General features: G+C 48.4%; 1 protein-coding gene across 2 annotated transcripts in view; it reads right to left on the bottom strand.

Annotated features, from left to right (window-relative positions):
- INPP5A (inositol polyphosphate-5-phosphatase A) overlaps window positions 1-25,889 on the bottom strand; it is a 182,489-nt gene that overhangs the window by 139,323 nt on the left and 17,277 nt on the right. For both annotated transcript variants that reach the window (XM_072340693.1, XM_072340692.1), the window contains exon 2: window positions 5,502-5,543. In XM_072340693.1, the coding sequence (XP_072196794.1) occupies window positions 5,502-5,543 (42 nt within the window). The remainder of the gene's footprint in view (window positions 1-5,501; window positions 5,544-25,889) is intronic.

The following is a 25,889-nucleotide window of genomic DNA, read 5'->3' as shown; positions in this document are numbered from 1 at the left end:
CCTGTTTTAAACACAGACATACTAAGAATGGCTTTATGCCCATCTGTGACAGCAGCAACACACACTGAGATCATGCACATTTCTGTCCTGTTTATGGCTACTGCTGTGCATTCTGTCCCTTTCTTAATCCCAACGGCTTCTCTGCAGGAGGAGGAGGATGCATCCAAGAACAAAGAAGTACTGCAGTGTAACCCAGGCAGCTCTGAACCCCGTGTCCACAGCCCTAACTCAAAGCATGTTTTAAATAGCAGCAACGCACAGACACTCACATTCCTTTCCAACCCTGAGCTTCACAAGTGAAAATAAAACAAACTCAGCTGGGAGCTTATTCTGTGCACTTTTTCCTTCTCTTAATCTAAGAAGTAAAGCATGGCGTGAACCTCCTGCACTTCAGTACCAAGGGAGTCACAAACAAAAAACCTACATAAAAATCACTGTGTGGGCTTCAACAGGCTCCTTAAAAGCATTTTCCGTTCTCCTCCAAGAAGGGTGGGGTATTTTTGCTTAGAGGAGGGCCTTGAATTTCCAAGGCCAGACCACATACGCTTCCCAGGCCTAAATTAAGTCACAAAGTTGCTGCCAAATTCCCGGTTCCAGCCTCATGCGTCACACCAAGCGAGGGCCAGCAGGGCCCCAACACACTGAGCAGGCACAGCACGGAGCTCCCCCCAACCTGCAGCCATCTGCAGTGAGCCTGCCTCCAGAATGCCAGGGGCTGAGGAAGTTCTCCTGGCTGTGCAGCGCTTGCTGACAGATTAAGATTAGTCAGTCGTGCTAAGCCAGAATGCAGTAAGACACAAAACATGATGACAGCTGCAGCAGAAGAAAAATGCTGGACTGTTTCTCAAATTTCCACGTTCCAAGAGAGCAACTTTCTGAAATTAAGGCTCTGGAAGTGAACTAAAGAAAAGTTTTCCTAAAGGAGAAGTATTACTCTGGCTCTGCAGAGGAAATCCAAAAACAAGCTCGGTCACAGCGGCAGAAGCAGCAAAACCCAAGCTTGGACACCCCACGCTGTCTGAAAAGCACGACTTGAATACAGAGCAATCCACGTATCCAGAAATCTACCACCCAATGTACGGACAGGCAGAAGGCCTGGGAAGAACACATCTCTCTAAGCTGCCACCACACCAGCATATCCAGTTCTTCATGCACTTCTACGGGTAGACAAGGAGGAAGGAAGGAGAGGCGACAGTTGCTTTACAGGTAACATAAAACATGCTAACTTTAAGGTTCATATTCTGATCCACAGAAGAGAAGGAACACTGTTCCCCAGGCACTGAGGGAACGATTCTGATGACACAGTGTTCTACCTGCATGATGTGCTTTAACCTTTAAACCCGTCTGTTAAGCATCAATGGAAAGGCAGTCTTCCCAGAACCCTCCTCTTGTTCCTAAGATGTCACTACTTGAGACGCTGACCTTGCCCCCACCTTTAAGCCCTCTTACGTATACACAGATCAGAATAAATACCTTCAGCTTACATCACAAGGAAAAGTGTTACAAAACAACAACGTTATCAGCATGTATTGACCAATGGAACCAAATGAAAGAACACAGCAATGAGAAGGAAAAACCTGATTACAAATCCAGCAATGGGAAACCAGAGCAGCAGTGAGGCTGAGGCCGGGGCCACTCCAGCAGGCAGCCCCAGCTGTGTGCCCAGGCAGCTCTCATAGGAGCAGCTCCATTGCACCATGGGGACTGTGCCAGGAGCCAGGGCCCATAAACAGCGGGGCCGAGCTCTGCCGGGCTGCCCTGTCACTGGGCTTCACTTTTCTCCTTAGGGGAAAAACAGCAACTGCTGTGAACTGGCAAAAAGCCACCCTGCGTTTGATGACAGACCAGTTCTAAAACACAAAGTCAGCTGTCATCCAAAACACAGACTGCAAATTTACAAGGCACTGATACATCCAAGTAAAACAGACCAGACAAAGCATTTATCAGCTCTATCAACAGTGCTCAGCAACGTCATAAAGCAGCGAGCTACTTCAGGGGCTGCTGTGCTGTAAGATGGCATTACACACTGAAATTTATGGTTTTTTCATCTGCATGTCTTGGATAAATTGCGTAATTTAACACAAACGTGTACAAGATTTAATGTAGGACAAGAGAAAATGGTTTCAAACTAAGAGGGAAGGTTTAGACTGGGCATAAGGAAGAAGTGCGTTACAGTGAGGCACTGCGTGGGCTGCCCAGGGAGGTGGGGGTGGTCCCTGCAGGCAGCCCAGGGCAGGGGATGGGCTCTAGGCTCTGATAGAGCTGTGGGTGTCCCTGTGCATTGCAGGGGGTGGCACCGGGTGGCCCTCAGAGGTCCCTTCCAACATAAAAGATTCTGTGATTGTATGTTATTTGTCGAATCGCATCACAGAATCATAGAATGGCTGGGGTTGGAAGGGACATCAAGGACCACCGTGTTCAGCAGCCCCTCGCCACACACAGGATGCTAAATCAAGTACCAGATCAGACTGCCCATGGAGCGATGGCACAAAAATGTTAGCACGTGCCATTTAAGTGCTGAAGTCTTCCACAGGCTGCATTCTGGGAAATGCATATAGCAGTAACCCACGATAAAGCATGAATTAAGTGACCTGTGCGGCTGTATCGCAATAACTAAAACCCCTGATTTAAAGCTGTTGGAACTTAACAAAAAGCCACAGAAATGTTCCTTAATGTGTTATTTGACGTTCATAGAATCACCAAGGTTAGGAAAGACCCTCAGGATCACCCAGTCCAACCAGCCACCCATCACCCATAGTTCTCACCAATCCATGTCCCTCAACACAACATCCAAACCTTCCTTCAACACCCCCAGGGTTGGTGACTCCACCACCTCCCTGTGCAGCCCATTGCACTGCCTGACCACTCCTTCAGAGCAGTAATATTTCCCAACATCCAGCCTGAGCCTCCCCTGGCACAGCTTGAAGCCATTCCCCCTGGTCCTATCACCAGTTACATGAGAGAAGAGGCCGACCCCCAGCTCACCACAACCTCCCTTCAGGAAGTTATAGAGAGCAATGAGGTCTGCCCTGAGCCTCCTCTTCTCCAGGCTGAACAATCCCAGCTCCTTCAGCCTCTCCTCATAACCCTGTGCTCCAGACCCCTCACCAGCTTTCTTGCCCTCCTCTGAACACGCTCCAGGACCTCGATGTTTTTCTTGCAGTGAGGGGCCCAAAACTGGACACAGCACTCTCGGTGCAGCCTCACCAGAGCTGAGTACAGGGGGACAATCACTGCCCTGCTCCTGCTAGCTGCTATTTCTGATGCAGTCCAGGATGCCGTTGGCCTTCTCGGCCACCTGGGCACACTGCTGGCTCACGTTCAGCCGAGCATCAACCAACACCCCCAGGTTTGCTTCCTCTACGCAGTCATCCAGCCCCAAGGCTGCTGTGCTGCTGAGGCCAAAGTGCAGGACCCGACGCTTGGTCTTGTTGAACCTCATCCCAAATCTCTCTGTAGGGCTTTGCTACCCCCACACAGATGGACACTTCCGGCCAGCCTGGTGTCACCTGCAAACTTGCTGAGGGTGCACTCAGTGCCCTCATCCAGGTCACCAATAACGACACTGAAGAGGACAGGCCCAATGCAGATGCCCAGTGAACATCACCTCTGTCCAGTTGCCAGCTGGATTAAACTCCATTACTCAAATGTGAAGACATCTTTCCATTATGGGCTTCATTTCTGGAAGCATTTCAAAGCGAGTACTTGTTTTATTTCTGTGGAGATTACTCTGACAGCTTGCACAAGGACCCCGCTCTCAGAAGTTATGCAAACTGCAGTGACACAACCGCATATGCAAATTGAATTCCTCAGAAGAATGGAAAAAAGTTGTGGTCTGTGGTTTACCTGGGTTTTGAGTTTAAGAAGCACGAGCAGCCTTCTTAAAAGCCAGCTTTCAGCACTTCCGATGAATCTCAATTTGCAGAGGACTCCAAGCATGCAGAACTTGAATAAAAAAGTTTGTGAAGTCCTACCTGTACCAGGTTGCTACACAGCCTGACATCAGGACTGCGCTGTGCTTCTTTTAGTGCAGCACGCTAGTCTCTTCCTTAAGGCTTTATTCCACTTCCTACCACACTAGCAAACAGTGCAAGCAGCAATCCTACCCAAAGCAATGACGTGAGGAGGAAGGAGTCAGGGCTCCTCCTTTCTTCCCCAGGCTGAGGGCTGTTTCCGTCATTCACTGCTGGTGATGAGCAAAACCAGCAACATCCTTGTTTGGTTTCTTTAAACACAGCTTCCTCGGACAGCAGATAAGGAGGGCAGAAAGAGAGGGAAAGAAGGAGGCAGAAGAACTGCTACAGCTGAGGAATGGGGCCAGGGCTGCTGCAGTTACACTTCAGCCGGTCCGCACCTGGACTCGACCTGCCACGTGGGAGCATTGAAGAACCATTTCTCCCTATTTGGACCTGGTGTGCTCAGTATTCAGTGGGCCAAAGGCAGTTCCACATCAGTGGTCCCTGCTCCAGGATACAGGATACTAGCAGCTCTTTTCTCCCCTCCTTTTCCTGCTTTCCACAAAGTATTTGGAGACATTTCCACACTGCACACCCCACCTCGGGAACTACTGAGCATGAGCAGTCTTGTTGATCAATACGCAGAAGTAACACGATGGTATGAAATATTCAGTGATCTAAAGGCTTCTATCTACTGAAATATGGATTTTCTTCATAGGAAGCATTTTCTTAAAACACGAAAAGGTTTATAAACCTGAATTAGCTGAGGAAACCTGCACAGTTTAAACACCACTTAAACACCACTGCTCAATCAAGACAGAAGAAAAGAAAATACTTTCATCCTTCGCAGAGCTGACAGATAGCATGGAATAGCAGGACATTCATTTCATTGCAACTGCATTAAACCTGCCAGAAACTGCAGTGTTGAACAGTAATTGTAATGCAATGCAAGGATGGTCACAGATGGCACTGGAACCTTGACCTTCCAGTCCTGAGGTTACAATTCCAGCAGAATGTTGCTGTGTAACCATTTCCCATAAGAGATTTAATTAGAAATAAAGGAACTTCAGAACCTATCAGTTCTGGTAGATGTGATACAAACTATCAAAGTAAAACAGCACTAAAGCTGCACACAAAGGATGAAAGGTTTCTAAACTTCCACTGCAAAACCAGAATGTTTTAGAGCAGCTTTTGGACTTAAAGAACACACAGTTTAGCTTATAGCATGTTTAAGAATATTCTCCAGTAGCTGTGAAATACAGGGACAACCTCAAGGGATTCAGACTCGAGGGCTGATTCACTGCACGCCACCATCAGAAGCTGTGAAGATTTTAATAAAACATGAACACTCTTTTTTGTTCAAAGTGCCCAAACTTTCTCACCCAGAAGATCTGTCAGTGAGAAGAAATGATGGCTGCACACTGATCAGCACCTACCAATCCCAAGGGCACATGTTGCAAAGACTGCTTTGGGATATAATACAGGAACTTCAGTTTCACAGAAGCGAAAGGTCTCTTATCAATAAGCAAGGAAGTTTCACCTCACCTGATAAAACTCCCGCAGCCAATTCTTCTGCAGGTTTTCAGGCTGAAAAACAAAACACAAGAAGGTTAGGATTAAAAGCAATACATTTTTACAACAATATCACAACATTCATCCCTTTTCTTGGGGCTTTTGAGCGGGCGGTTTTATCTACAATTAAAGGAGACACGTTACGTCTACAACTTCTCTACATCCCTGTTCCTACAAGACGATCCAGTAATTAAATCCACAGACCTGATACCTATCAAACCCTGCTCCTGAAGTACGCACTCACTGCCTGGATTCAAAGCCTTTACATGAAGTGCTGACACCCGGTTTGTGCAGCCTGAGCACAGTTTCAAATGACATGGAGTGGGTTCTAACAAATGGGCTCGGAGGGACGGCTGTGCTGCTGCAGGATGCTGGAGCTCGTCAAGAACAAAGCGGGAGAACTGCTCAAAATCATTACAGAAGTTATGAAAAACAAAGCAGCAAAAAACGCCGAGTACAAAACTGCCTTCTGTGAAGCACAGCAGATACAACTAGAGGTAGACGGATGGTTTCCACACTTCAAATGTGGGAACAGCTACAGCGTTTACCAACTTGCATCGTCAGCAAGGTTTGCTAACTCCTGCATTGTAGGGGGAAACACAGACCCAAATCACTCTTCTACAGGAGCAGTAGGAATGCAGCATCTTTGGGGCACAGCGTAACGTATGGAACTGGAAAGCAGAGGTGCCCCATGCTCCACCAGCAACCGTTCAGGCAGTGGTTGGTCAGAGGCCGACACCAGCACAAAATCAACACATTTTGATAGGAAAACGGAGCAGAGCTTTATTTCCTACCACATGAACACAACTCTAAACTTACTCAGTTCTTTATGGAAGGAACTTGTAACTTCCATCCACATTGCCCCAAAAATTTAAAACAGCATTTTCTGAAAGAGGAAAACATTGTCACTTCTGTCCCCTGCTGTCCCCTCCCTGTTATCGACTGCCTTCAGGGCTGTCTTCACTAAACACACAGAGCAAAACATGCACGTCTCCCATTCATGCCCTCCTGCTCCACCAAACAACACTGCAGAGCCACAGCAAGGAAGCTGAAGACACAAAAACTGCAGGCAGTGAAGCAAAGGATAAAATACTCCCTTCAGTCGAACACTGTCTCTGTAACTACTTGTTCTTGGAACCTTAACCCCTTTTCCACTCCTTTTGAACTTAATGAAACAACTCCATGAGTAATGATAAGAAAGAACCAACTTTCATAAAACGATAATGAGAAAACAAACAAACCAGGAGCTGCTGTGATTTCAAGACAGCTCTTAGCCATAAGTTATGACAGCAGCACAGGATGTACTGGTTGTAATCAGAACAGACATAGATGGGGAACACGCTCACACAAGTTGCATGTGATTTCTGTGGGATTTCAAGCAGAAGGCCAAATTTAATCCAACCAGAAGGCAAGATCTCAGAACTGCAAAACTCCTGATGAAACATTTCCGGCTGTTAGAAGCCTAGATGAGCGAGTCCTGCTCTGGACTGCAGGCAGACTTCAGCAATGCCCTGTTTGTTTTCAGAACTGAAAGCACAGTGTTATTAGTGGGTGACAGACAACTTTCACCTAAAAGCAAAAGGCCTCACACTCCTACTTTTCTTAAACCTAATTTACATCAGCCCCCAGATGCCCCAGGGACCGATTTATTCTGAAAAAATAACCCCAAGTGGACAGAGATCAGCCATTTGTGAAAATACACATATGAAAGAGCCCTACTTTTACCTACAGCCTGAACTTACAGCAAGCAGCTGCCTGGCAGGGTCAGAGCAACCCCAAGGCTCCATGCCCAAACTCAAGGCAATGCACTACAGAGTGTGATGGTCCCCACCAAGACCCTCCCTGCATTCAGACACAGACCTTCTACATCAGGAATACAGCTAAGATTTTATTTAGCACATCTGGAAATCCAGCTAAATCAGCATGCACATCTGTAGGTACTGGCACATGGCCATACATGTTAATTTAGAGTAACTGTGCTTGTTTTTACTTGAGGAAAAGAACTGCTCCCAATCAGGAGTATTGGAAGCATTCATCCCACAAGAATCCCAAAGGAGAACAACTAAGCACATCACTTTGCTTTTAAGCATAGCTGGAAGTGGTAGGAGTTCCCCTCACACATCAACGACAACACAGCAAGACCAGAGTGTGCACTGACAACCCCGTGCGGCAAACTGGGTCCCAGGCAGTCAGCGCGATCTCTCCTGCAGAGGCTCATCACAGTGCAAGGCAATGCACAGCTTGCACTGCTCCAGTATTTCACGGGGGGGGAAGCAGGTGACGCACGGTGTCCTAAGACAGCCCCCAAAAGACTGCTGTCTACAGCACAGCTGAATTATGTATGCCCACGTTGTTCTTGAATCTCCCCCAGTAAGTGAATACACTGAGCCCTACCTGAGAAAGGATGGGTTCCTGGCTTCCTCCCAGGCTTCCAGCCCTGCAGTGCTTAGGGACACTGCTGCAGCAGGTGCCACAGCAGCACAGTGTACACCCCCAGCTATCAGATACCACCAAACACCATTTAACATGAAGGACAGGTGTTACAGACGGAGAGCATCACCACCTCTGTCCACGTCTGACTGGACAAGCTGCCAACAGATACAGAAAAATCAGTTTCCAAACAAATTCAAGGCCTCAAAACAACGTGTAACAAACCTACAGCAGCTACATCCTAAAGGTGGATGAGCGGCTGCTGGAGATGCCTGCAGCAGACAGCTGCAAGTGAAGCAGCAGGAGCAGCCTGCAGACACGCGGAAGAAAACTGCACGGTTATTACCACCCTCTTTTAAAAGGTTTTCTTTCCCTCTTATTTTTAGCTACAGCAGACACTACTTATAAGCCTCATAAGCCACAACAGGAACGCCCTACGAAGCCACCATGACCTTTCACCGTGCATCTCCAGGACTTCAGCTCAGGAATAAGAATGGTTTAAGGCCAGAAGGGACCTTTAAGGATCCTCTCCTTCCATGTCCCTGCTGTGTGCAGGGCTACATGAGATCAGGTCGCCCAACGAAGAAACAGCCCCATTGCACCATATCCATCCAACTACATCCAACCTCTCGTCAGCAGAACCCAACACATTTGCATATCCTGCTGATCCAATCTCTACTCTCTATCTAAAATTTGCTCTTGATTTGTGCTTTCCCTTTTGAAGCCGCTTTTCCCTCTTCAGTTCTATGGCTTAATCCCAAAGCTTACTGGAGGGGCTGCAGTCATGAGAATACTTGAGCAAAACCAGACTTCAACACACAGGCACAGACGTGTGCCTGCATCTGCAGGTGCCCAAAGGGGACAGAGGGGGACTGAGGCACTGCTCTGACTACAGCACTTCTCACAAGGGTGAAATCAGCTGCAAGCATCCTGTGACAGGAACCAGACCGTCCTCTCATTACGGTTGCTACCACAAGCAACTAAACCTCATCGCATAGCTCCTCATCCAGATACCTCTTGAACACTGCCAGGGACAGCAGCTCCAGCACCTCCCTGGGCAGCCATTCCAGTGCCTGACTGCTCACTGAGAGAAGAAGTTTTTGCTTATGTCTGATCTCAATCTCCTCTGGTACAACTTGCGGCCATTCCACAGGAGGAGCAGCACTGGAACACGCTAGTGATGTCTGTTAGCCCCACGTCCTGCAGTTACACCTAGTTAGACTACCAGGGTAGCTAACGAGGACTCCTTTACAAAAAGCAGAGATAGGACAGGATGGCTCCTGGCCCAGACACCTCCAGCTGTGCAAGGCCCAGCCCAACACCAGCCCAGCCCTGGCCTCCACCGCCACGCTTCTCCTGCAGCCTCGGGCACAGCAACATCCTTGCTTTGCTCTTACCACTCTTGTGGCGAAGCTCTGTAAGCCAGCCCTCTGCTCCAGCTGCTTCCCAGTCACCTCTGTGTAAATTAAGTTCTCGAAGACTGGAGATAACAGTCAAGTGGAAAGATCATTTATCTCCCTCTTATTTTTCTGTCTAAAAGTAGATACAGCACATTTTGTGTCTTCCAGACTCTTTGGCCTTCTTCCCATCCCCACAGTTTTTGCCCTTCATTAAACTCTCATTCTTTTTGTAACGTAAATGAAAGCAATCCCTCCCTTGTCCCCCCAGTGCCAGATCCTCCCATCCACACACCTGAGCTCATCTCCCAGCACTCACCCTCACCTCGAGAGCTGCCAGTGCCCCGAAAACAAGCAGCTTTTCAAAACAAACATACCGCCAGTCAGTCTTTTGCCCAGCGTTCCCATTTCCTACAGAATCATACTGGATTCACTCTGTGGAAAATGGAAGGGTATGAATTATAGAAAGCACGCTCTTTTTCTTTGGTAAAACTTATTTTTAGTCAATTATAGCCTCCATTTTTTTCACTTTGTGCAAACTCCCTGAGCTTCAGCATGAACACACAGGAGAACCAGCCAACTGGACCCTGCATAACGAGTAGAACAAAGGGTACAATCTACACTTCAGGGCTTGAACTAAGCATTCCCTATGCGGACTAAGGGATCCCTGACACCACCGCTCTGATTCCCGGAGCAGGCAGCTCACAGCCCAGCTGCACAGCCTCCCCCATGGGTTACAGGGCTGATGCTGCCCCCCAGCACCCCCAGGCAGTCAGAGGCTTCTCCTGCCAAAGCCTTGGAATACATGGGCTTGTGGCAGCACCTTGAAACAAGCGTGAGCACGCAGGCCTCTGACACTGCTGACCTGGTTTATGCAGCTCTAGGACACGCATACACACTTGAAAGAACTGAAGTTCAGTAACTCGTTTAGGACAGTGTTTATTCACTGCCACTCCTGTGAGCACACTCATACCACGGCCACAGCAGCACCGTGCTCCTGCACGCACACCTTCCCCGAGCACATCTGAGACACAAACCAAGCCCCAACCCCAGCCCCAGCTGTCTTGCCCTCACCTTCATCCCACACATAGGAAAATGCATGTCCTGGCACGGTACTTATTGACATACAGGGCTTTGTAACTGCCAGGATCTGAATGAAGGCACGGATCTCAACTAAAACCTTACCCTAGTAAACTCCTAACACGTTTAAATTTAACTTTTATTACCAACTTCTTACAGAAAGATTAAAGGCTCCTGGATATTTCAATAAGCAGCACATTAAGAGTATTAACAATAACAGCTAATCCAACGCCATGTATTTATCAGCCCAAACAGTTTGCAGGGAGCAGGGATTAACTGCATTAATAGACCTAAGCGTTCAATTACCTCATATCCTGATTTTGGAATGGACTGGAGAAACCAGACCCTATACTGCAAACAACAGCAACTAACATTAATCTGCTCTTGCATATCGATAGATAAAACCGAGGTCTGGCAATATTCAGTCACTGCCACGACTCTATCTCGCCTACACAGGATGGTCTGTTTCACTTTCTTTAAATTAGATCTTTAAAAACTTCCCCAGGCTAAACAGAGATAATTGCTCATTATCTAGAACAACTGTTTTTAAAGCGCACACAGTAAGAAAACAGTCTTTTTTAGGATCCAGTTTCAGAAGTTAAATCTGCTGCATAATTAAGTTCCCCTCCCTTTCAAATCCCACATGAAAAACTGCTGAGCCTGTGAACTTTGAGAAGCGCAGTAAAACAAAACAGAACCCCACGCACACCAACAAACCCAGCACTTACCGCCCTCCTGCAGGGCTCTGCCCACCCATCCCAACCAGACAGACGGCACAAGTTCGAAAGGAGCCCATTAAAAAGGAACCCGAGCAATAACGAAAACGAGAATTGTGGCCAGCAGCTGGAAACAGCCTGATCAAGGCCAGCAGGTCAGCGATGCACTGAGAGCCAAGCACCCAGCCTGCAGCCGCTCAGCCTGCCATTCAAATTTCATGCATGCAAGTTGTAACAGGGACAGAGTTCAACACACAGCACATTGCTGTCTCCAGTGCTCCTGCCGGGCAGGGAGTCCAGCAGTGGAGCCGGGACAGGAAGGCTCTTCCTGCAGGCCTGGAAATGCCCCGCGCTGTGCCAAGCCTGCGGGCTCTGACTGCAGGACACCTCCTCACAGTGCAGTGCTGCCTCAAAGCAACGCGTGGACTCCAAGAGCCTTTCAAGCAAAAAACGAATGCTTTGGAGACAATTACTGCAGGCTCTCTAATTCAATAAGTTTTTATGTATGTACGACATGGCTCAACCCTGATCTCTTGGGCCAAACTGCCCCAGCAGTAACCACAGAATAGCAGGCGAGTGCAAAATACTGCCTAAAAGCCATCCCAGGTGGAACAGCAGAGAAAAGCCATCCTACAGCAGCCTATACTAGCACACTGGCCTCTAACATCCATACTGAACCACAACAGACACTAAAGCCAGTTCCCAAATTTGTTTCCTCCATGCATGCTGTAGGACACTTCCAACTCAAAGCAACTTTATTAGTGACTTGAAAGTACACAGTCTGAGAAGACACAAACACCTCATTAATGCAAACTAAAACCTGAAACCCAGCAAACTGGAAGCAAAGCAAGGAAACAAAAACACACACAAAAAGACACAAAAAACAAGACTGCGCAGCCCCCAGCAACAAGCATGTCAAAGTCCTTGCTGTCATCTTGATTCAAGCTGAACTAACAGAATCAAACACGGAATCCCTGAATATGTGATGATCCTTGTGGGTCCCTTCCAGCCCAGCCCCACACAGCAGAGCAGTGCAGCAGCGCTTGCTGAGCTCTGCAGTTCTGTGCAGCTCTCCCCTTTGGGAAGCTGTAGAGCCAACACACGGGAGCTGCACTCAGCCTCCTCTGCTCTGGGCCAAACAAAGCAAGCAGATACTGCACTGAGGCCACAATTACACGAGTTTGCCAACTGCGGCAGATCTTATTTGATCATATGGAAGAAAAAGAAGCACTGTTGCTGTCTGATGTTACAAAACTGGGAGCAGACCAAAGCCTAAATATGGACCAAATAGTCATACATACAAGAAAGACTGGGCCAAGCCATCACATTTCTGTACATGAATTCCTACTTATCCACTTATAAAAATTACCCTTCTTTCTGAATATTCTGGCTGATTAAGAAGTTCGAATGTGTTCGTGGGGTGGGGATGCAGTATTACACAGTTCTCAGTTTTTAGGAAGGAAATTCCAGGAGATAAAGGCTTAAAGTTCATGAGCTCCACACAGTGAGGTACAGCAGTGCTTATCAACTGCTCCGAGCGATACCTGATCCCTTCTTGATACCCACACTTACAAGATAACTGCTTTCTGATCAGAGATGAAAGTCCAAGACTTTCCCAGGGTGGTTACGGCACCAGTTCCATGACTAACACAGCAGCACCACGCACTTTCACATCAAACAGGCACAGTCCTAAGGGCAGCCATCAATTCTCTGCAAAGCAAAGCAGGGGGACGTGCCAAAACGCAGCTCATCACACCAACATACACAGAGTAACCTAACAGAAATATGCAACAGCAGGAGACAACATGAAAGCTGCTTACATCAGAAACAAAGCACCGAGGGAGATGCTTAGAAATTGCTTTCAATTTGAGGTAGTGAGTTTTCTATTTATTTTTTCTAACCGATGCGGTCCTTACTGCACGCATCCTCAGTCAGTGGCCTTATGATTTGCAAAGGTGGTTCAGAAGCACCACAGGGATGGTACAGATACCCAAGGGGAGGTGCAAAGAAGACATGCCCAGGCCCAGAGGCCATGAGTACAAGCTGCAGCCCAGAAGCTCCTCTGCCCACAGGCAGCTCTGCTGTGCTGGGTGGCTGGCCAAGCCTGGCACAGGGACCCAGAGGATGTGGGATGTCCTCCTTGGGAAGCTCCTGTCCCATCTGGATGTGGGGCTGGGCACGGCTCTGGGTGGCCCTGCTGGCACAGGGGTAGGCTGAGGGCCTCGGAGGGTCCTGGGGGATTCTGGGGATGGTTCAGTATTCACAGATAGCTTTTCCATTCAAGCACTCTTCCTGTTGTTGGGGAAAGGCAGAAGTGAAATTTACTGCTGTCACAAGTGTTGGTTTTTTGTTTTGTTTTGTTTTTTTCCTGGCCTTCCTGCCTGAATAGAGAAAAAAGCCACCCACTGCTTAAACAAAATATCCTAACACTTATCAATGCTCCCCATTTCCTGTCTGCTTTCAAAGTCTGCTGTCACAACAGGCATTTGATGCAGCCATGTTCCTGTGCCCCTCACACCCACTGAGCTCAGGGCTACCGACTCACAAGATCTGCTGTGCTGACCACAGGTTTGGATGAGGACTAAGGGCAACGCAAACACAGCAGCTGTAATACAGTAGCTCACGTCTGTTACACTGGCATTGGATCTGAGCCTATAGAGCTGGCAGGAGCAAAGGGCTCCGTCCCACCCCACTGCTGGCAGGACACTGTGGCAGGCAGCTCACATCCACATGCATTAAATGCGCCTCCAGGGACTGAGCAGCACAGCCTCGCTGGGCAGCCTCAGAACACAACAAGCCTTCGTCCCTAAGCAGTTTGCTGTGTTTCACTCTGTGCCCACTGCCTCTTGCTGGACACCACCAAGCAATCTTGCTTCTGCTCATTCACTGCTTAGCAGGGGAATGCTGGCAAAAACTGGGCTTCCTTCAGAAAGGAAAGCTTCAATTCACTCTAAAAGAAAAACAAAAATAATGACAACCCACATTGCGCTCAATCAGACAGATAAAGGGGATGCACCCTTGCAGCTCCAAGAACAAATAAAGGTTGGGTGGAGAATGGCTTGAAAGAAGCCCTGCAGAGAAGGACTTGGGAATGTCAACTAAAAGATGCAACATGAGCCAGCAATGTGCTCTCACAGCCCAGAAGGCCAACTGTATCTTGGGCTGCATCCACAGGAGTGCGACCAGCAGGGCGACGGAGCTGATTCTGCCCCTCTGCTCTTGTGAGACCCCACCTGGAGCACTGCGACCAGGTTTGGAGCATCCAACACAAGAAGGGATGGAGCTGTTGGAGCGGGTCCAGAGGAGGCCTACAAAGAGGATCAGAAGGCTGCAGCACCTCCACTACAAGGACAGGCTGAGAGAGCTGGGGATCTTCAGCCCGGAGAAGAGAAGGCAGCAGGCAGACCTTACAGCAGCTTTCCAGTACCTGAAGGGGCCTACAGGAAAGCTGGGGATGGACTTTTCATAAGGGCAGGTAGTGACAGGACAAGGGGAAATGGCTTTAAACTGGAAGAGGGTAGATTTATTAAACCAGGTATCAGGAAGAGATTCAGTGCTGGGAGGTGGTGAGACACTGGCACAGGTTGCCCAGTGAGGCTGTGGATGCCCCTCCCTGGAAGCATTCAGGGCCAGGCTGGATGGGGCTGTGAGCACCCTGGGCTATGGGAGGTGTCCCTGCCTACAGCAGGGGGTTGGAACTATGTGACCTTTAGGGTCCCTTCCAACTCAGACCAGTCTGTGATTCTCCAATCCTACAGCCTCCATAACAAACTAATACAAGAACCATCAGGAATCTTGCAATGAGGGTTTTAAAAAATCCTTTAAAGAAGAAATGGGGGGATGTGAATTTATGAAGAACTTTGCTATCCCATATTCTTGGCTGCTTCACTGCCTCCATGTGGTCAATAGTGGCTGCCATGACCTACTTGCTGTCCTGCTCCACAGCACCTTTCCAGGAGGAACTGGCTGCCAGAGCTGCCCATGGCCAGGCTGGAGAGGCCCCAGCTGGCTGGAACGATGTAGGGGTCCCTGCCCATGGCAGAGGGTGGAGCTGGGGGCTTTGAGAGCCCACCCTGTGGCTGCTGATGGAGATGATGGTCTTTACATCAGCCACCAGCGCAGGGAGCTCCATTCTACACCTCTGCTTTATAGGAGACTAGAGTAACCTTCAGCTTCTCCACCTCCATCTCCTCAGCTCCATTTCACAGCCCCAGGCACAGGGATGTCACTGTTAGCCCAAGTCCTGTCATCCTGACCCAGGGTGTGACTGCCCCAGCCTGGAGAGCTGAGCTGCCTGTGCCACCCCACTGCAGGTGGAAGCACACAGCCATTGGATGGGCTAAAGCAGTATGCAAAGCTTTCCAAGTTCCTACACTTTAGGCAAATCAGCCAGCACATACACTGAAAGAGATTGCAATGGGGGACTTGCAACCACATGGCATTGCTGCAACTACACAAACAGAAATGAGAACTTCTCATCCCCTGCTGAAACTGCCCAGCTCCGGGTTTTGTCCCTTCTCACCGCTGGGACAGAGCTGACATTTCGGTAGTTTTACCCTGAAGGACCATTTTTAGAGCTACTAGTAAGGATGAGGAAACACCACACTCAGTGTCTGCTGGCACATACAGCAGTACCTACCAGCAAACAAACCCGCTTCTCTCAAAGCCTGTCCAGCCTGCCACTGCTATTCTGGACTGTAAAAGCTGACTCCTCATCCTCAGAGGTGGGACTCCACAGCATCTCCCCCATCTTACGCGGCACAAAGCTGCATTACAGAGATGTCATGTGGGCACAGAGAGCAGCTGCCCTCCATGTTGGTACCAAAAGCCCACAATTGATCGCAAAAGCCACGCAGCACCATCAGTCTGTCAGTGCTGGACAGCTGCGGCCTTCACGTTTTACAGTGGTGTTGTTCACCATCTCCATAAAAAGGCCAAATTCAAGCTACAGAAAACATACATCAAAAAGCAGGGGAATAATTAAGGCGAGAGGGAACCTCTTCTGTTAGCGTAAATTGCCCGGGTTTCTTGTTTAGCACTTTTTGCCATTACATGCAAAGTAAAAGTCCACTCTCATGCACACGAGTTTCCACAGGAAATCCTGCCCTTCGTTCAATGCTTATCCCTAAAGAGAACCATTTCCTTTTGTTTGAAAGGCAACTGTGTTTAGTCCTATGCCACGGCAAATACTTCTCAGCACTAAATATAGATTCTCAAGGAAGGAAATACTAAGCAGGCAACAAAAGCCAGGACCGTTAGCGAGCTGTGTCAGACGGTGCTCGCTCTGAACCAAAGCAGTGGATTCCACAACACATGAACTGACGAACGAAAAGCTGCAGATACTGAACAGCCAATTATCAACACCCCTCCAGGTTAAGAATTAATGGCTGCTTAAAATAAGACCAAGATCCCACTCACAGGTCAGAAAGATGCTTTATTAGCGCCTGGGCTCACACTATTAGTCTGACTGTCCCCCTGTGTTAATGGTCACAAACTTGTTACATTTTATTTTACTTAAGCAGACTTAGGCCGTTTCTGTCCCCAAGCATGGAAAATTAACTTGTATAAGCTGCACATCACTCCCTGCAGTCAGCCCCCTATTTACATGTACAGTGCTACATCCAGTGAAGTATCCACTTTTCCATGGCCAAGGTCTCACTGCTTCCAGCTGACCCAGCACATGACAGAGCCCTGCAGCAGCTGCCGCACACCTGCCCATACCTGGCTGGGTTTTACCTCTGAAGTCACCCACGCTGCAGAAAGCAAACGTCCAGCACGACATGAGCAGCGTGCCCTGCTCTGCAAGCCTCCTCACAGCCCCAGCTCCGTGGCTCCTCAGCTAAATGTGTGCACACAGGCAGTTTCACTTGTGAAAGTGAAACCTTCTGTCTAGCTTTGTTGCACAACCCAAGCAAGTTCTGATAACTCACAACACAAACTGCATCAGGTAATTTACGCCATCTTTGCCCTGTGCCAGTCTTTCACGTTACAAAGTACAAACAAGCAGAAGGAGCCAAACAGGCAGCTGCTTTCACTCTCATGGTTCTTCCACCCCGTGCAGCCCGCGCTGAGCGCCTGCAGGTCCCCACTGATGCTGACAGCCTAGCTGATGCTCCACACCACATCACCACGGCTCCCCCAGAGCTGCTTGCTACCTGCCAGCCCAGCAACGCGTCCCCATGGGAGCTCCTGAGCCCACTGCTGCTCTGCTGCCTTCCCCAGCTCACAGCTTTCGGACACGCTCTGAGACTTCCAGCAGGAAAACACAGAGAGAAGAGCTCCTTTCTTGCACGACCTAAAGGTCTGCTTAAATCCATAGTGAAGATCCGGTGCAGAAATCGTTACTTTCACCCAAAAAAGGCCCAGCAGAAATCACCCAAGTATGACACTGAAGTACAGTCAGAGCTCACAGCCAATCCTTCAGCTCTGGTGCGACCCTGAACCCCACAACCCAGTCTTTGTCTTCATAGACTTCATTTTCCTCTCCTTTCTAAATATTAAAATGCTGAGACATTTATCCCATTTCCGTTTGCCTTCACATCACAAAAACCTCAACAGCTGCTACATTAGATTAGAATTTTGCAGGACAGGTCAGATCCCACTAATAGCCCTTTTCCCACCATGTCACTATAGATACAGATCAGGTTATTGCGACCACCAGCAGAGGGAAGCATCAAAGCTTCCATCACACGGGAGAATCAACATTCTCAGCACAACCCGAATAAAGGTTTAACATGAATACACTGTCCACCTACCTTAAAAATCAAACTACCGTGCTGACTATGTGCTTGCAGGTGTGACAGAATAACCAATGGACTAAGCTGTTCCCAAACAAGTACACCCAGTGGGTAGCGGTGTCAAAGGCATTAACACTGCTCTGCTAGTGAAAGACATGCTTGGAGAGAACTGCCAGAGGACAAACTGGCCTTTCAAACAGAATCCCACGCAAGCAAACCTCACCAGCTCCATCACATCCCCCACGGCTTTCTGCCTCAAGTTCCCACTGAATTCTTCCCTAGCAATAAGGAGCAATAACTTACTCTTTTTCTTTACAGAATTAAGCCCCAGAGGATCTTTCTGCGGGCTTTTGCAAAGTTGAAGTGAAGAAACTCAGTAACCAGCAGGCAAAACACACAGAAAGCCAAACAAGCTTTCAGAGCACCCACTGAATTAACTGACTGCCCAAAGCAGCACTTTATCCGAGGAGCTGAGGTCACTGACATTCAGCCCACACCACACAGCATGGGCACAAAGCTTCTAGGCATCAAGTGGGCATCAGGTACAGCCCGTGCTGGGAGCTCCCACCACCATACGGATGGTCTCAGCCCCTGCAGCCAGACCAAATGCCACACAGCATCACTACGTTCTGCTCTGGGTTTGCCACTTCCATATTCTATTCCTCTTCTTTCAAACTCCAAAGGCCGGATGAGTACCTCAGACATTATTCCTATGATAGAGAAGTAATTTCTCACTGTTTATACAGAAGGAAACTTGAGAACACTTGGTGAATGTTCTCTAAAGCACAGGAAGCAAATGAATAAACCCTCCAAATCTGGTGGCTGACAGCAAGGTGCAGCATTACAGCGCTGTGCTGAGGGCTGCTGACCCCTCCATGCTGCACCACTTCCCTCACTATACAACAAGGACAGATCCAACTCCAGTGCCAGGCATGGCAATGGAACTACTCTAGCAGCACGAGCAGGGAGCTGACGGGCTGCACAGCTGTGATGAGCTCTTTGCTGCTCAGCAATGTTACTTCTGCAAAGTCATTTTTCAAAATTACACTTTGGAAGAAGTGAAGAACAGCTCATCCACATTTTATGGAAACGGTTTTTGGCATGTTTCATATGAAATAGCACTGATTTCATGTAGATGAAATCATAAAGGGTAGAACAGGACAGTAATCAGGATATGGAATAAAGCTACATGACTAATGACAGAGATGTGAAGAAGCAGCGGGGTGAGACAACAAACAGCTCAGCTATCAAAGCAGAAGGTGAGCAAGTTTTGCTCCCCAACTTCTGTTCCATACAACTTCCCTTCATGGCTTCTGTGATCCGTTTCCCATCTGACTGCATTCCCCACCTTGGGCTCAGAGCACTTTCTCGTGTCACACTTCCCAGTCAAACAAGCAGCAAACACAGCTCCTGTTTTCACCTCCCATCCTCTGTTCCACCCAGCAACATTCCCAGCTCTCCCCCTGCCCAGAACCCTGAGCTGCAGCTGTTAGTGCCAGCATGCCAAGCACTGCACACACACCTGAGGGAGACAGCCTGCACACCAAACTCAGACATGGAAATTTAAATACATATTTGCTTAAACAGCAAGAGTTAAAGACCTAACAGCACGGGGAGATCTGTCAGCTGTAAGTCATCACCAGCACCTGCTGATTTCAATATATCAGCCATTCAACTCCCTTTCTTACTGTACCCCTGGAAGGTTTTACAAAAGCCTTCTGTGTTTTTACAAATTCCCAAGCATAAAGAGGCACCCTGCGATCAAACACACTCCTCCTGACAAGCCCACCAAGTGAGCAACCAAAGTTAGAAACAGCCACAAGATGAGGGGAAAACAACAACAAAACCTCCCAATGCTATTTGGCAAAAAAAATCCAAGGATGGCTGCAGAAAACAGGGGAATTCAGTAGCAAAGTCAAGCAGCTATTCTCACAAAGAGAAGAGACTGTGTGCAAGTGTAGTCTGAGCAGATGATATCCAAGACAAGGCCTCATTCATCACCAGCAGGAAAAAGCATTTTACTGCTGCCAGGATGCACAACGGTCTGAGCAGGAGTTCCCAGCAGGAATGACCACTGCAATGACAGTTGCACACCAGTGTGAGCAAGATCATGGCACGGTCTGAACCTCAGAAGCCAGAAAGCACTGCCCGAATCAGTGCAGAGATGCTTCTCGTGCTGAGCTCCAGGAACAACTCATAAGCTCATGGGGGACGACAATGCTATTGGTAGAAAGCTTCATAGAGATGCAAAGGAAAATAAAAACGGCTGGAGTTAGCTGTATCATAAAGGCACAGATAGATGGATTTAAAACATAAATGTGTAATTAGAAATGTTCTCCAAGTCACAAAAATAGCATCTCATTTCAGTACAGTTCGTTGCCAGACCCTCCCGCACAGCGCATCAGTCACGAGAGTCGGTGTCAGAAGAGACACCAGCTTCAGCGACTTCCAGCTCCACCATTTCTTGCCCGTTTCTGCAAAATCCTGTTGTCTGCTCCCAGGCCCAAGGGCTCACCCCTGAACAACGCTGTAAGGACGGCACCTTCTGAGCCAGCCTGAGGCTGCTCCCTGCACTGCAGGGCATACGCAGGCCCTCTCCCACCTCCCCACTGCCCCTCAAAAATGCAGGCACAGCTCTGCTCAACTTCTGGGTCCTCACCTTAAAGCTGGGGGACAGGGGCAGCAGAACCACTTCTGTTCATAAAACAGAACTAATTCTGTTCATAAAACAGAACTAATTGAGCCCGATGAAAACTCAGGGGCTTTTATTAAGAGAGCAGAGTTCTGTATCCTGCCTTACAGTACATACAGCACTCAGCATACCAGACCCAAATAAGCGCACACTTGACGATTAAACAAAATGAGAACTAAGCACTGCAAGTAAAAGCTCTCTCCAGAGCCCTGCTCATCCTCGGGCACAGCCAGGGCCTGCCAGCAGTGCACAGTCCTACCCCGTGTGCATGAAGGAACAAAAACAAACACAAAGGTCAACTTCCACAAACATTTTGCAGACACATCTAACACAGCGGTAGGCTTGATTCAACACTAAAACCTGAACCAGCGATATCAGGAGGTATCAGTAGAGCTGTCCTGACAGCCAGCCAGAAATAACACTGATAGAGCCAAAACCCTATTCTGTGTTTGCGGCTCCAGAAATTCAAAGCCACTATGGAAAATGTTGTATATTTAAACCTAACTATTAAGAGATATCCTGTTTGCAATGAGGTAACACTTCTGTTTTTCTCTGTCACAAGGAAGTGCACTTCACCTAGTATCAACATTTCTGAACCGAGCTGGAATTGCTCTTTTCCTGTTTAGGAAACTCTGCTTCCAACACAAGGAGAACCGTCAAAAAGCAAAGATCGCTTCTATTGACTCATTCCCGACACTTTTCACATCTTTCAGCACTCTGGATGTGCCATAGGTGTCAGTGGAAGAGCCACTCCAAGCCCTGCCCTTTGGGTACCAGTGCATGAAGATACGCCTTAAGAGACACTGCAAGAACAAGGATGCACTTCAAAGGAGAGCTGTAAGCACGCTTTGATGCGCCTCTCAGCAGCCCTGGGAACACCCACTTACACTGTGACAGGTGAACTGCTATCAGAAGAGCAAAGGAACACTGCAGAACACAGCAACCTCAGTAAAGGTACAAACCAGCATGATCAACTCAGAGTTATATATCCATCATGAAAGAAGAGCTGGAAGTCAGATACGCAAGAAAACTACCACCACGCTATAATGTTCAGTATTTAAAGCATGTTCTTCTAACTCTCATAACAGCTACAGACTGAAAGACGAGCCCCTCGCTAGAACCAAGCAGACAGATACTGGCTTGATTTTTCTGCCTCATAGAATAAAAAACCTCACTGCATCCCAAGCAGCAGCAGGCAGCCACAGCAAAGCCCCTGCCATCCCAGCTGCTACACTAAGGATGCACACAACCACAGCATGGCACTGCCATCAGAACAGAATGGCCCCATCACAGCCCCAGGCCCACACCCAGGACACTCCTGGGACAGCACGGAGCTTCCTGGGCTCCCCAGGGAGCCTCCAACAAGCAGGGATTCCTTTACTGGGAGGCAGAAAAAAGCAGAAGCCAGCACTGAGTGGGAGGGAAGGCTCCATGATACCACTGAGAAGTGCTGAGACGGCGTTTTCAAGCAAGACAAATCCTAACCAGCCGGCACAAACCAAGTTAACCACTGGGACTAAGTAAAGCCACAGAGAGCTCAATGAACACACAAAGGTCACATATCAGCGAGCAAGCCGCATCTTCCCCTACAGAACACACTCAGGCAGGCCCGACCTGCTGCAGCACCTGCAAAGCACCCAGCCACGCCACAGCTCCGCTCTGCCCACTCACACCAGCAGGCCAAGCATCACCACCCCACAGACACACAGATGGCACAGGAGGCAGCTGGGGACAGCCAAGCCCATAGGGCAGCACAGCCACGGCACAGCACCATCACAGCCTCCCCCAGGCACAGAGTGGGCACACAGACACAGCACAGCCCTGCCTGCGCTCCTCCTGCACGGCTTCCTGCGGTCAGGAACAGAACCGGCCTGCTGCAGCAGGAGAAAAAGCACTTCAAATACCAGGTACCAACGTGCAGACTGTTCCACAGGGAAAAATACATATTTTTTTGCAGTCAAATCCTATAGCAAATAATTCACAAGTGTTATTAATTGAGTTTAGAGGACAACAACTATAATCTGTTCCGTCTTTGACACAGATTCCAGTTTGCAGAGCAAGCACAGCCTCTCCCCAGCTCAGTCCTGGATGAGGCCAGGTGCTGACACTCCAGCAGCACAGCAGCCAGGGGACACAGCGTGGTGAGCACAGCACAGCCCCAGGATGTGGGCTGGAACCCTGAGCTGGGTATGAAGTGGGAACATAAACCCTAACGAGACGTGCAACTCCTCTGCGTTTGATTGCCAGATCTTTCTTCTCTAGCCTACTGAGCTGAACTGAAGGCACCGCAAGGAGCCTGTATCTCAAAAGTCATCCAAAAGAATTTCATTTTCCCAGTTTTTGCAGTCCTGTTACATATTTAACAGTCCTCCTTCCCCTTTAGATTTTCATACAAAGTATTTCCCATAGTTACACAACACAGCTAGGGGTTAATAAAACCAAGTAGAATAAGTTATTTATTAACTAACCGGACTCCTAGTTAGCATCCAGGGTACACAGGCTATTAGACACCTACTTGATGCCTCCACTTCCAACTAACAGTTACTTATGAACACTCAGGCACACCAGGACTGGCTGGCTATGCCATCCAGGTCTGCCTTCTGATCTCAGAGATCACCACCTTGGCATTGAAGCAGAAATCTGGAGCTGTCTCCCAGACTCCATAGCAATACAGCAGTTTTCTTAAACTGCTTTCTTTAGGGCTGAGGAGATCCCTGTCCCACCGCACGCACCAGGACAGCGCTGGCCCCAGCACATCTCCTTTCCCTCTTTAGGCAGGCAGTGCCAATGGCAGGGCATGCTTCAATGGATCAGAGGACACCTAACTTCATTTTTAACTATAACCTACCAAAGAACCTCAAAAGATACCTCGGGCTGTTGGATCATACTGAAACACACAAGTTTTCATCCAATTCTCCAGTCTTCAATTACTAGAAGAACTTTATTCTGTGGAATGGTTGTATTTATACTGAGTAAAGTGCAAAGAATGGAAAGGATGCAGCTGAGACCACTCCTGAAGGCTGAAGGTTATGGGAACTGCAGCCCTTCTTGATCAGCCCTCTGTCATTATCAGCATGGAAAGCTGCAGAATAAAACGTCAGAGCCAACAGCAGCAGCCCCACACTAGAAATCAGAACGTGATGACAAGAAAGCCGCAGCAGGCTCAGGAAAATTAGGATATCATTATAAAGCAATTAATTTCCCCTTAGAGAAGTAGCTTGGTTATTTCTAGCTTCTTCATTAAAGCAGGCTTCAAGGAGTCCTTCAGGATCCATCTCACATCTTCGCTGCCTGCTGACCATTGGTGCTGTGCCAGGGTGCAGAACCGTGCTCTGGGTCACTGCAGCTCCTGCACCTGGGGCTCGTTTATTCCAAGGGCTCCCCCTGAGCCAACACAACACCACTCCCATAGCTTCCTTCACACACATCCTCTGAGCTCAGCTTTACAGCCAGAAAAAGAATGCGAGTGACCAACACAGAGCCAAATCCCAGCCCAGGCTCCCTGACTGCCCAGAGATGACTTCCCATTAGCACCATCCCTTCCCTCTGCTCTGCCTTGTGCTGACCTGCTCAAAAAGGCAAAGATGCAGCTAATTGGCTCCCAGATGGCAGCGCCTTCCTCAGCAGTCAAGGCACTAAGCTGCAAAACCAGGATGCTCCAAGGCCCATAGGAAGAGCTGCTGCGGCTCCACTGAGTTTCAGCACAGTCATCTCGCTTTCACAGAGGGAGGAGCAGCTTATCTGCCTTGCAGTGCTAGAACAGTGCTAAGCACAGCCTTTAAATGCTTGCATTCCTTGGAATTGAGTATGTAGACAATGTATAACAGCTTCTTATATCTCGCTGTTAATGTTTAACTAAAAATTTCACCTTCATTCTTTGTTTTTCTTGCTGGCTTTCAGAGAATCCTCAAGAGCTGGAAGGAATCTCTGAGGGCCATCTAGTCCAACTCCCCTTAATTTACTGTGCAGATGAGATGACTGACATAGAGGAATAAGCAGTGCAGCCTAGCTCATACAACCTCAGCTTTATTCTACAGTTCAGTTCTGTTTCTCAAGCAATCTGTTACAACATGATGGGAGGAGTGCACACAAGCAGATTCTCCTAACCTAAATATGGACAGATTCCTAGCACGTACATAGAATTAGTCATGAGTGCTTAGCTAAGGACTGATAGAAACGGTCCTCAAGGAGCAACCTGATCTAACCAACCTGAATTCCAATTATCAACTGCAAATTCACCCTCACAAAAGGAGAGGCATGCCTGTATACATAGAAAAAAGTCCACAAAGAACTGAAGTTGTTGAGGCTCAGTGCAGGCCCTGACTGAGCTCTGACAGAAGCACATGGCTGTAACAGCAATGAACTCCAGCACTGCCAGCTGTGTTAGGGCAGACTCTGATCCCAGCAGTGGGATCCAGGTGATCCTGGAAGTCCTGCAGTTGCAGAACAGAAGGGTACTGTTAAACACAGCTGTCCACAGAAAGGAGCTCCAAAGAAGAAAAGCAGCATTGTTCCTACACTGACCAAATCTCAACCATACTGTGAATATACCGGCTAATACCTAACAACACAAGCGCAATGAAGTCACTGACTGCGCCTGCTGGAGCTAGGGAAACATGCCACTATATTTCACTTTCAAAAGGCTCTCAAACACAAAAAATACATCCCTTCCTACACATTCTTTGTTTATGAAAGGATGCTGATTGTTTCCACTCGACACTGGAAGGAGCTTCTCCGTTTTCTCTGAACAAACTCCCACAGCAAGACGCTCTCCAGCCTTCAATGGGTGTTCAGTCCCTGAGAACTGATCCGAACACAAAGTCTGCGGACCCTTTCCAGACATGCTTCTATGACAACCTATGACTTGCCGTATAGTTGGAGTAACACAAGGGTATAGTTGTAATTATAGAGGAAACAGATAGCCAGAAGGTATCTAAGGAAAGACTTGCCAGTGCTGAGGCCCACAGTCGAGATGGATGCTCACCAATGTTGAGGCTCGCCACAAAAACTCCACCAAGGAGCAACCTCCATAAAGAGATGCTGCCTTAGCGGTGGTCAGCCCTTGAATGGGGTCTAGGAGAGCTGGAGTCAAGCTCCACCCCTTCAGGGGGCACAGCTGAATTACCTTCACCTGTGCTCCCACAGCTGACCTCACTTGCCTCAGGTGGTTAATCAGAGGTTCAGGCGGTGAGTAACAGCTTCCCATACACTCATGTACCTTCACCTCTTACCCCAAAGCCAGGGGTAAAGGATCCAGCTTTCTGCAAAGCAGCTGATGCCATCATCACCCTACAGTAAGCATGTTCCCC

This window comes from Excalfactoria chinensis, chromosome 6 (assembly GCF_039878825.1).
Source record: "Excalfactoria chinensis isolate bCotChi1 chromosome 6, bCotChi1.hap2, whole genome shotgun sequence".
Classification (NCBI taxonomy): domain Eukaryota; kingdom Metazoa; phylum Chordata; class Aves; order Galliformes; family Phasianidae; genus Excalfactoria; species Excalfactoria chinensis.
This window is presented reverse-complemented; position numbering and strand designations above follow the sequence as displayed.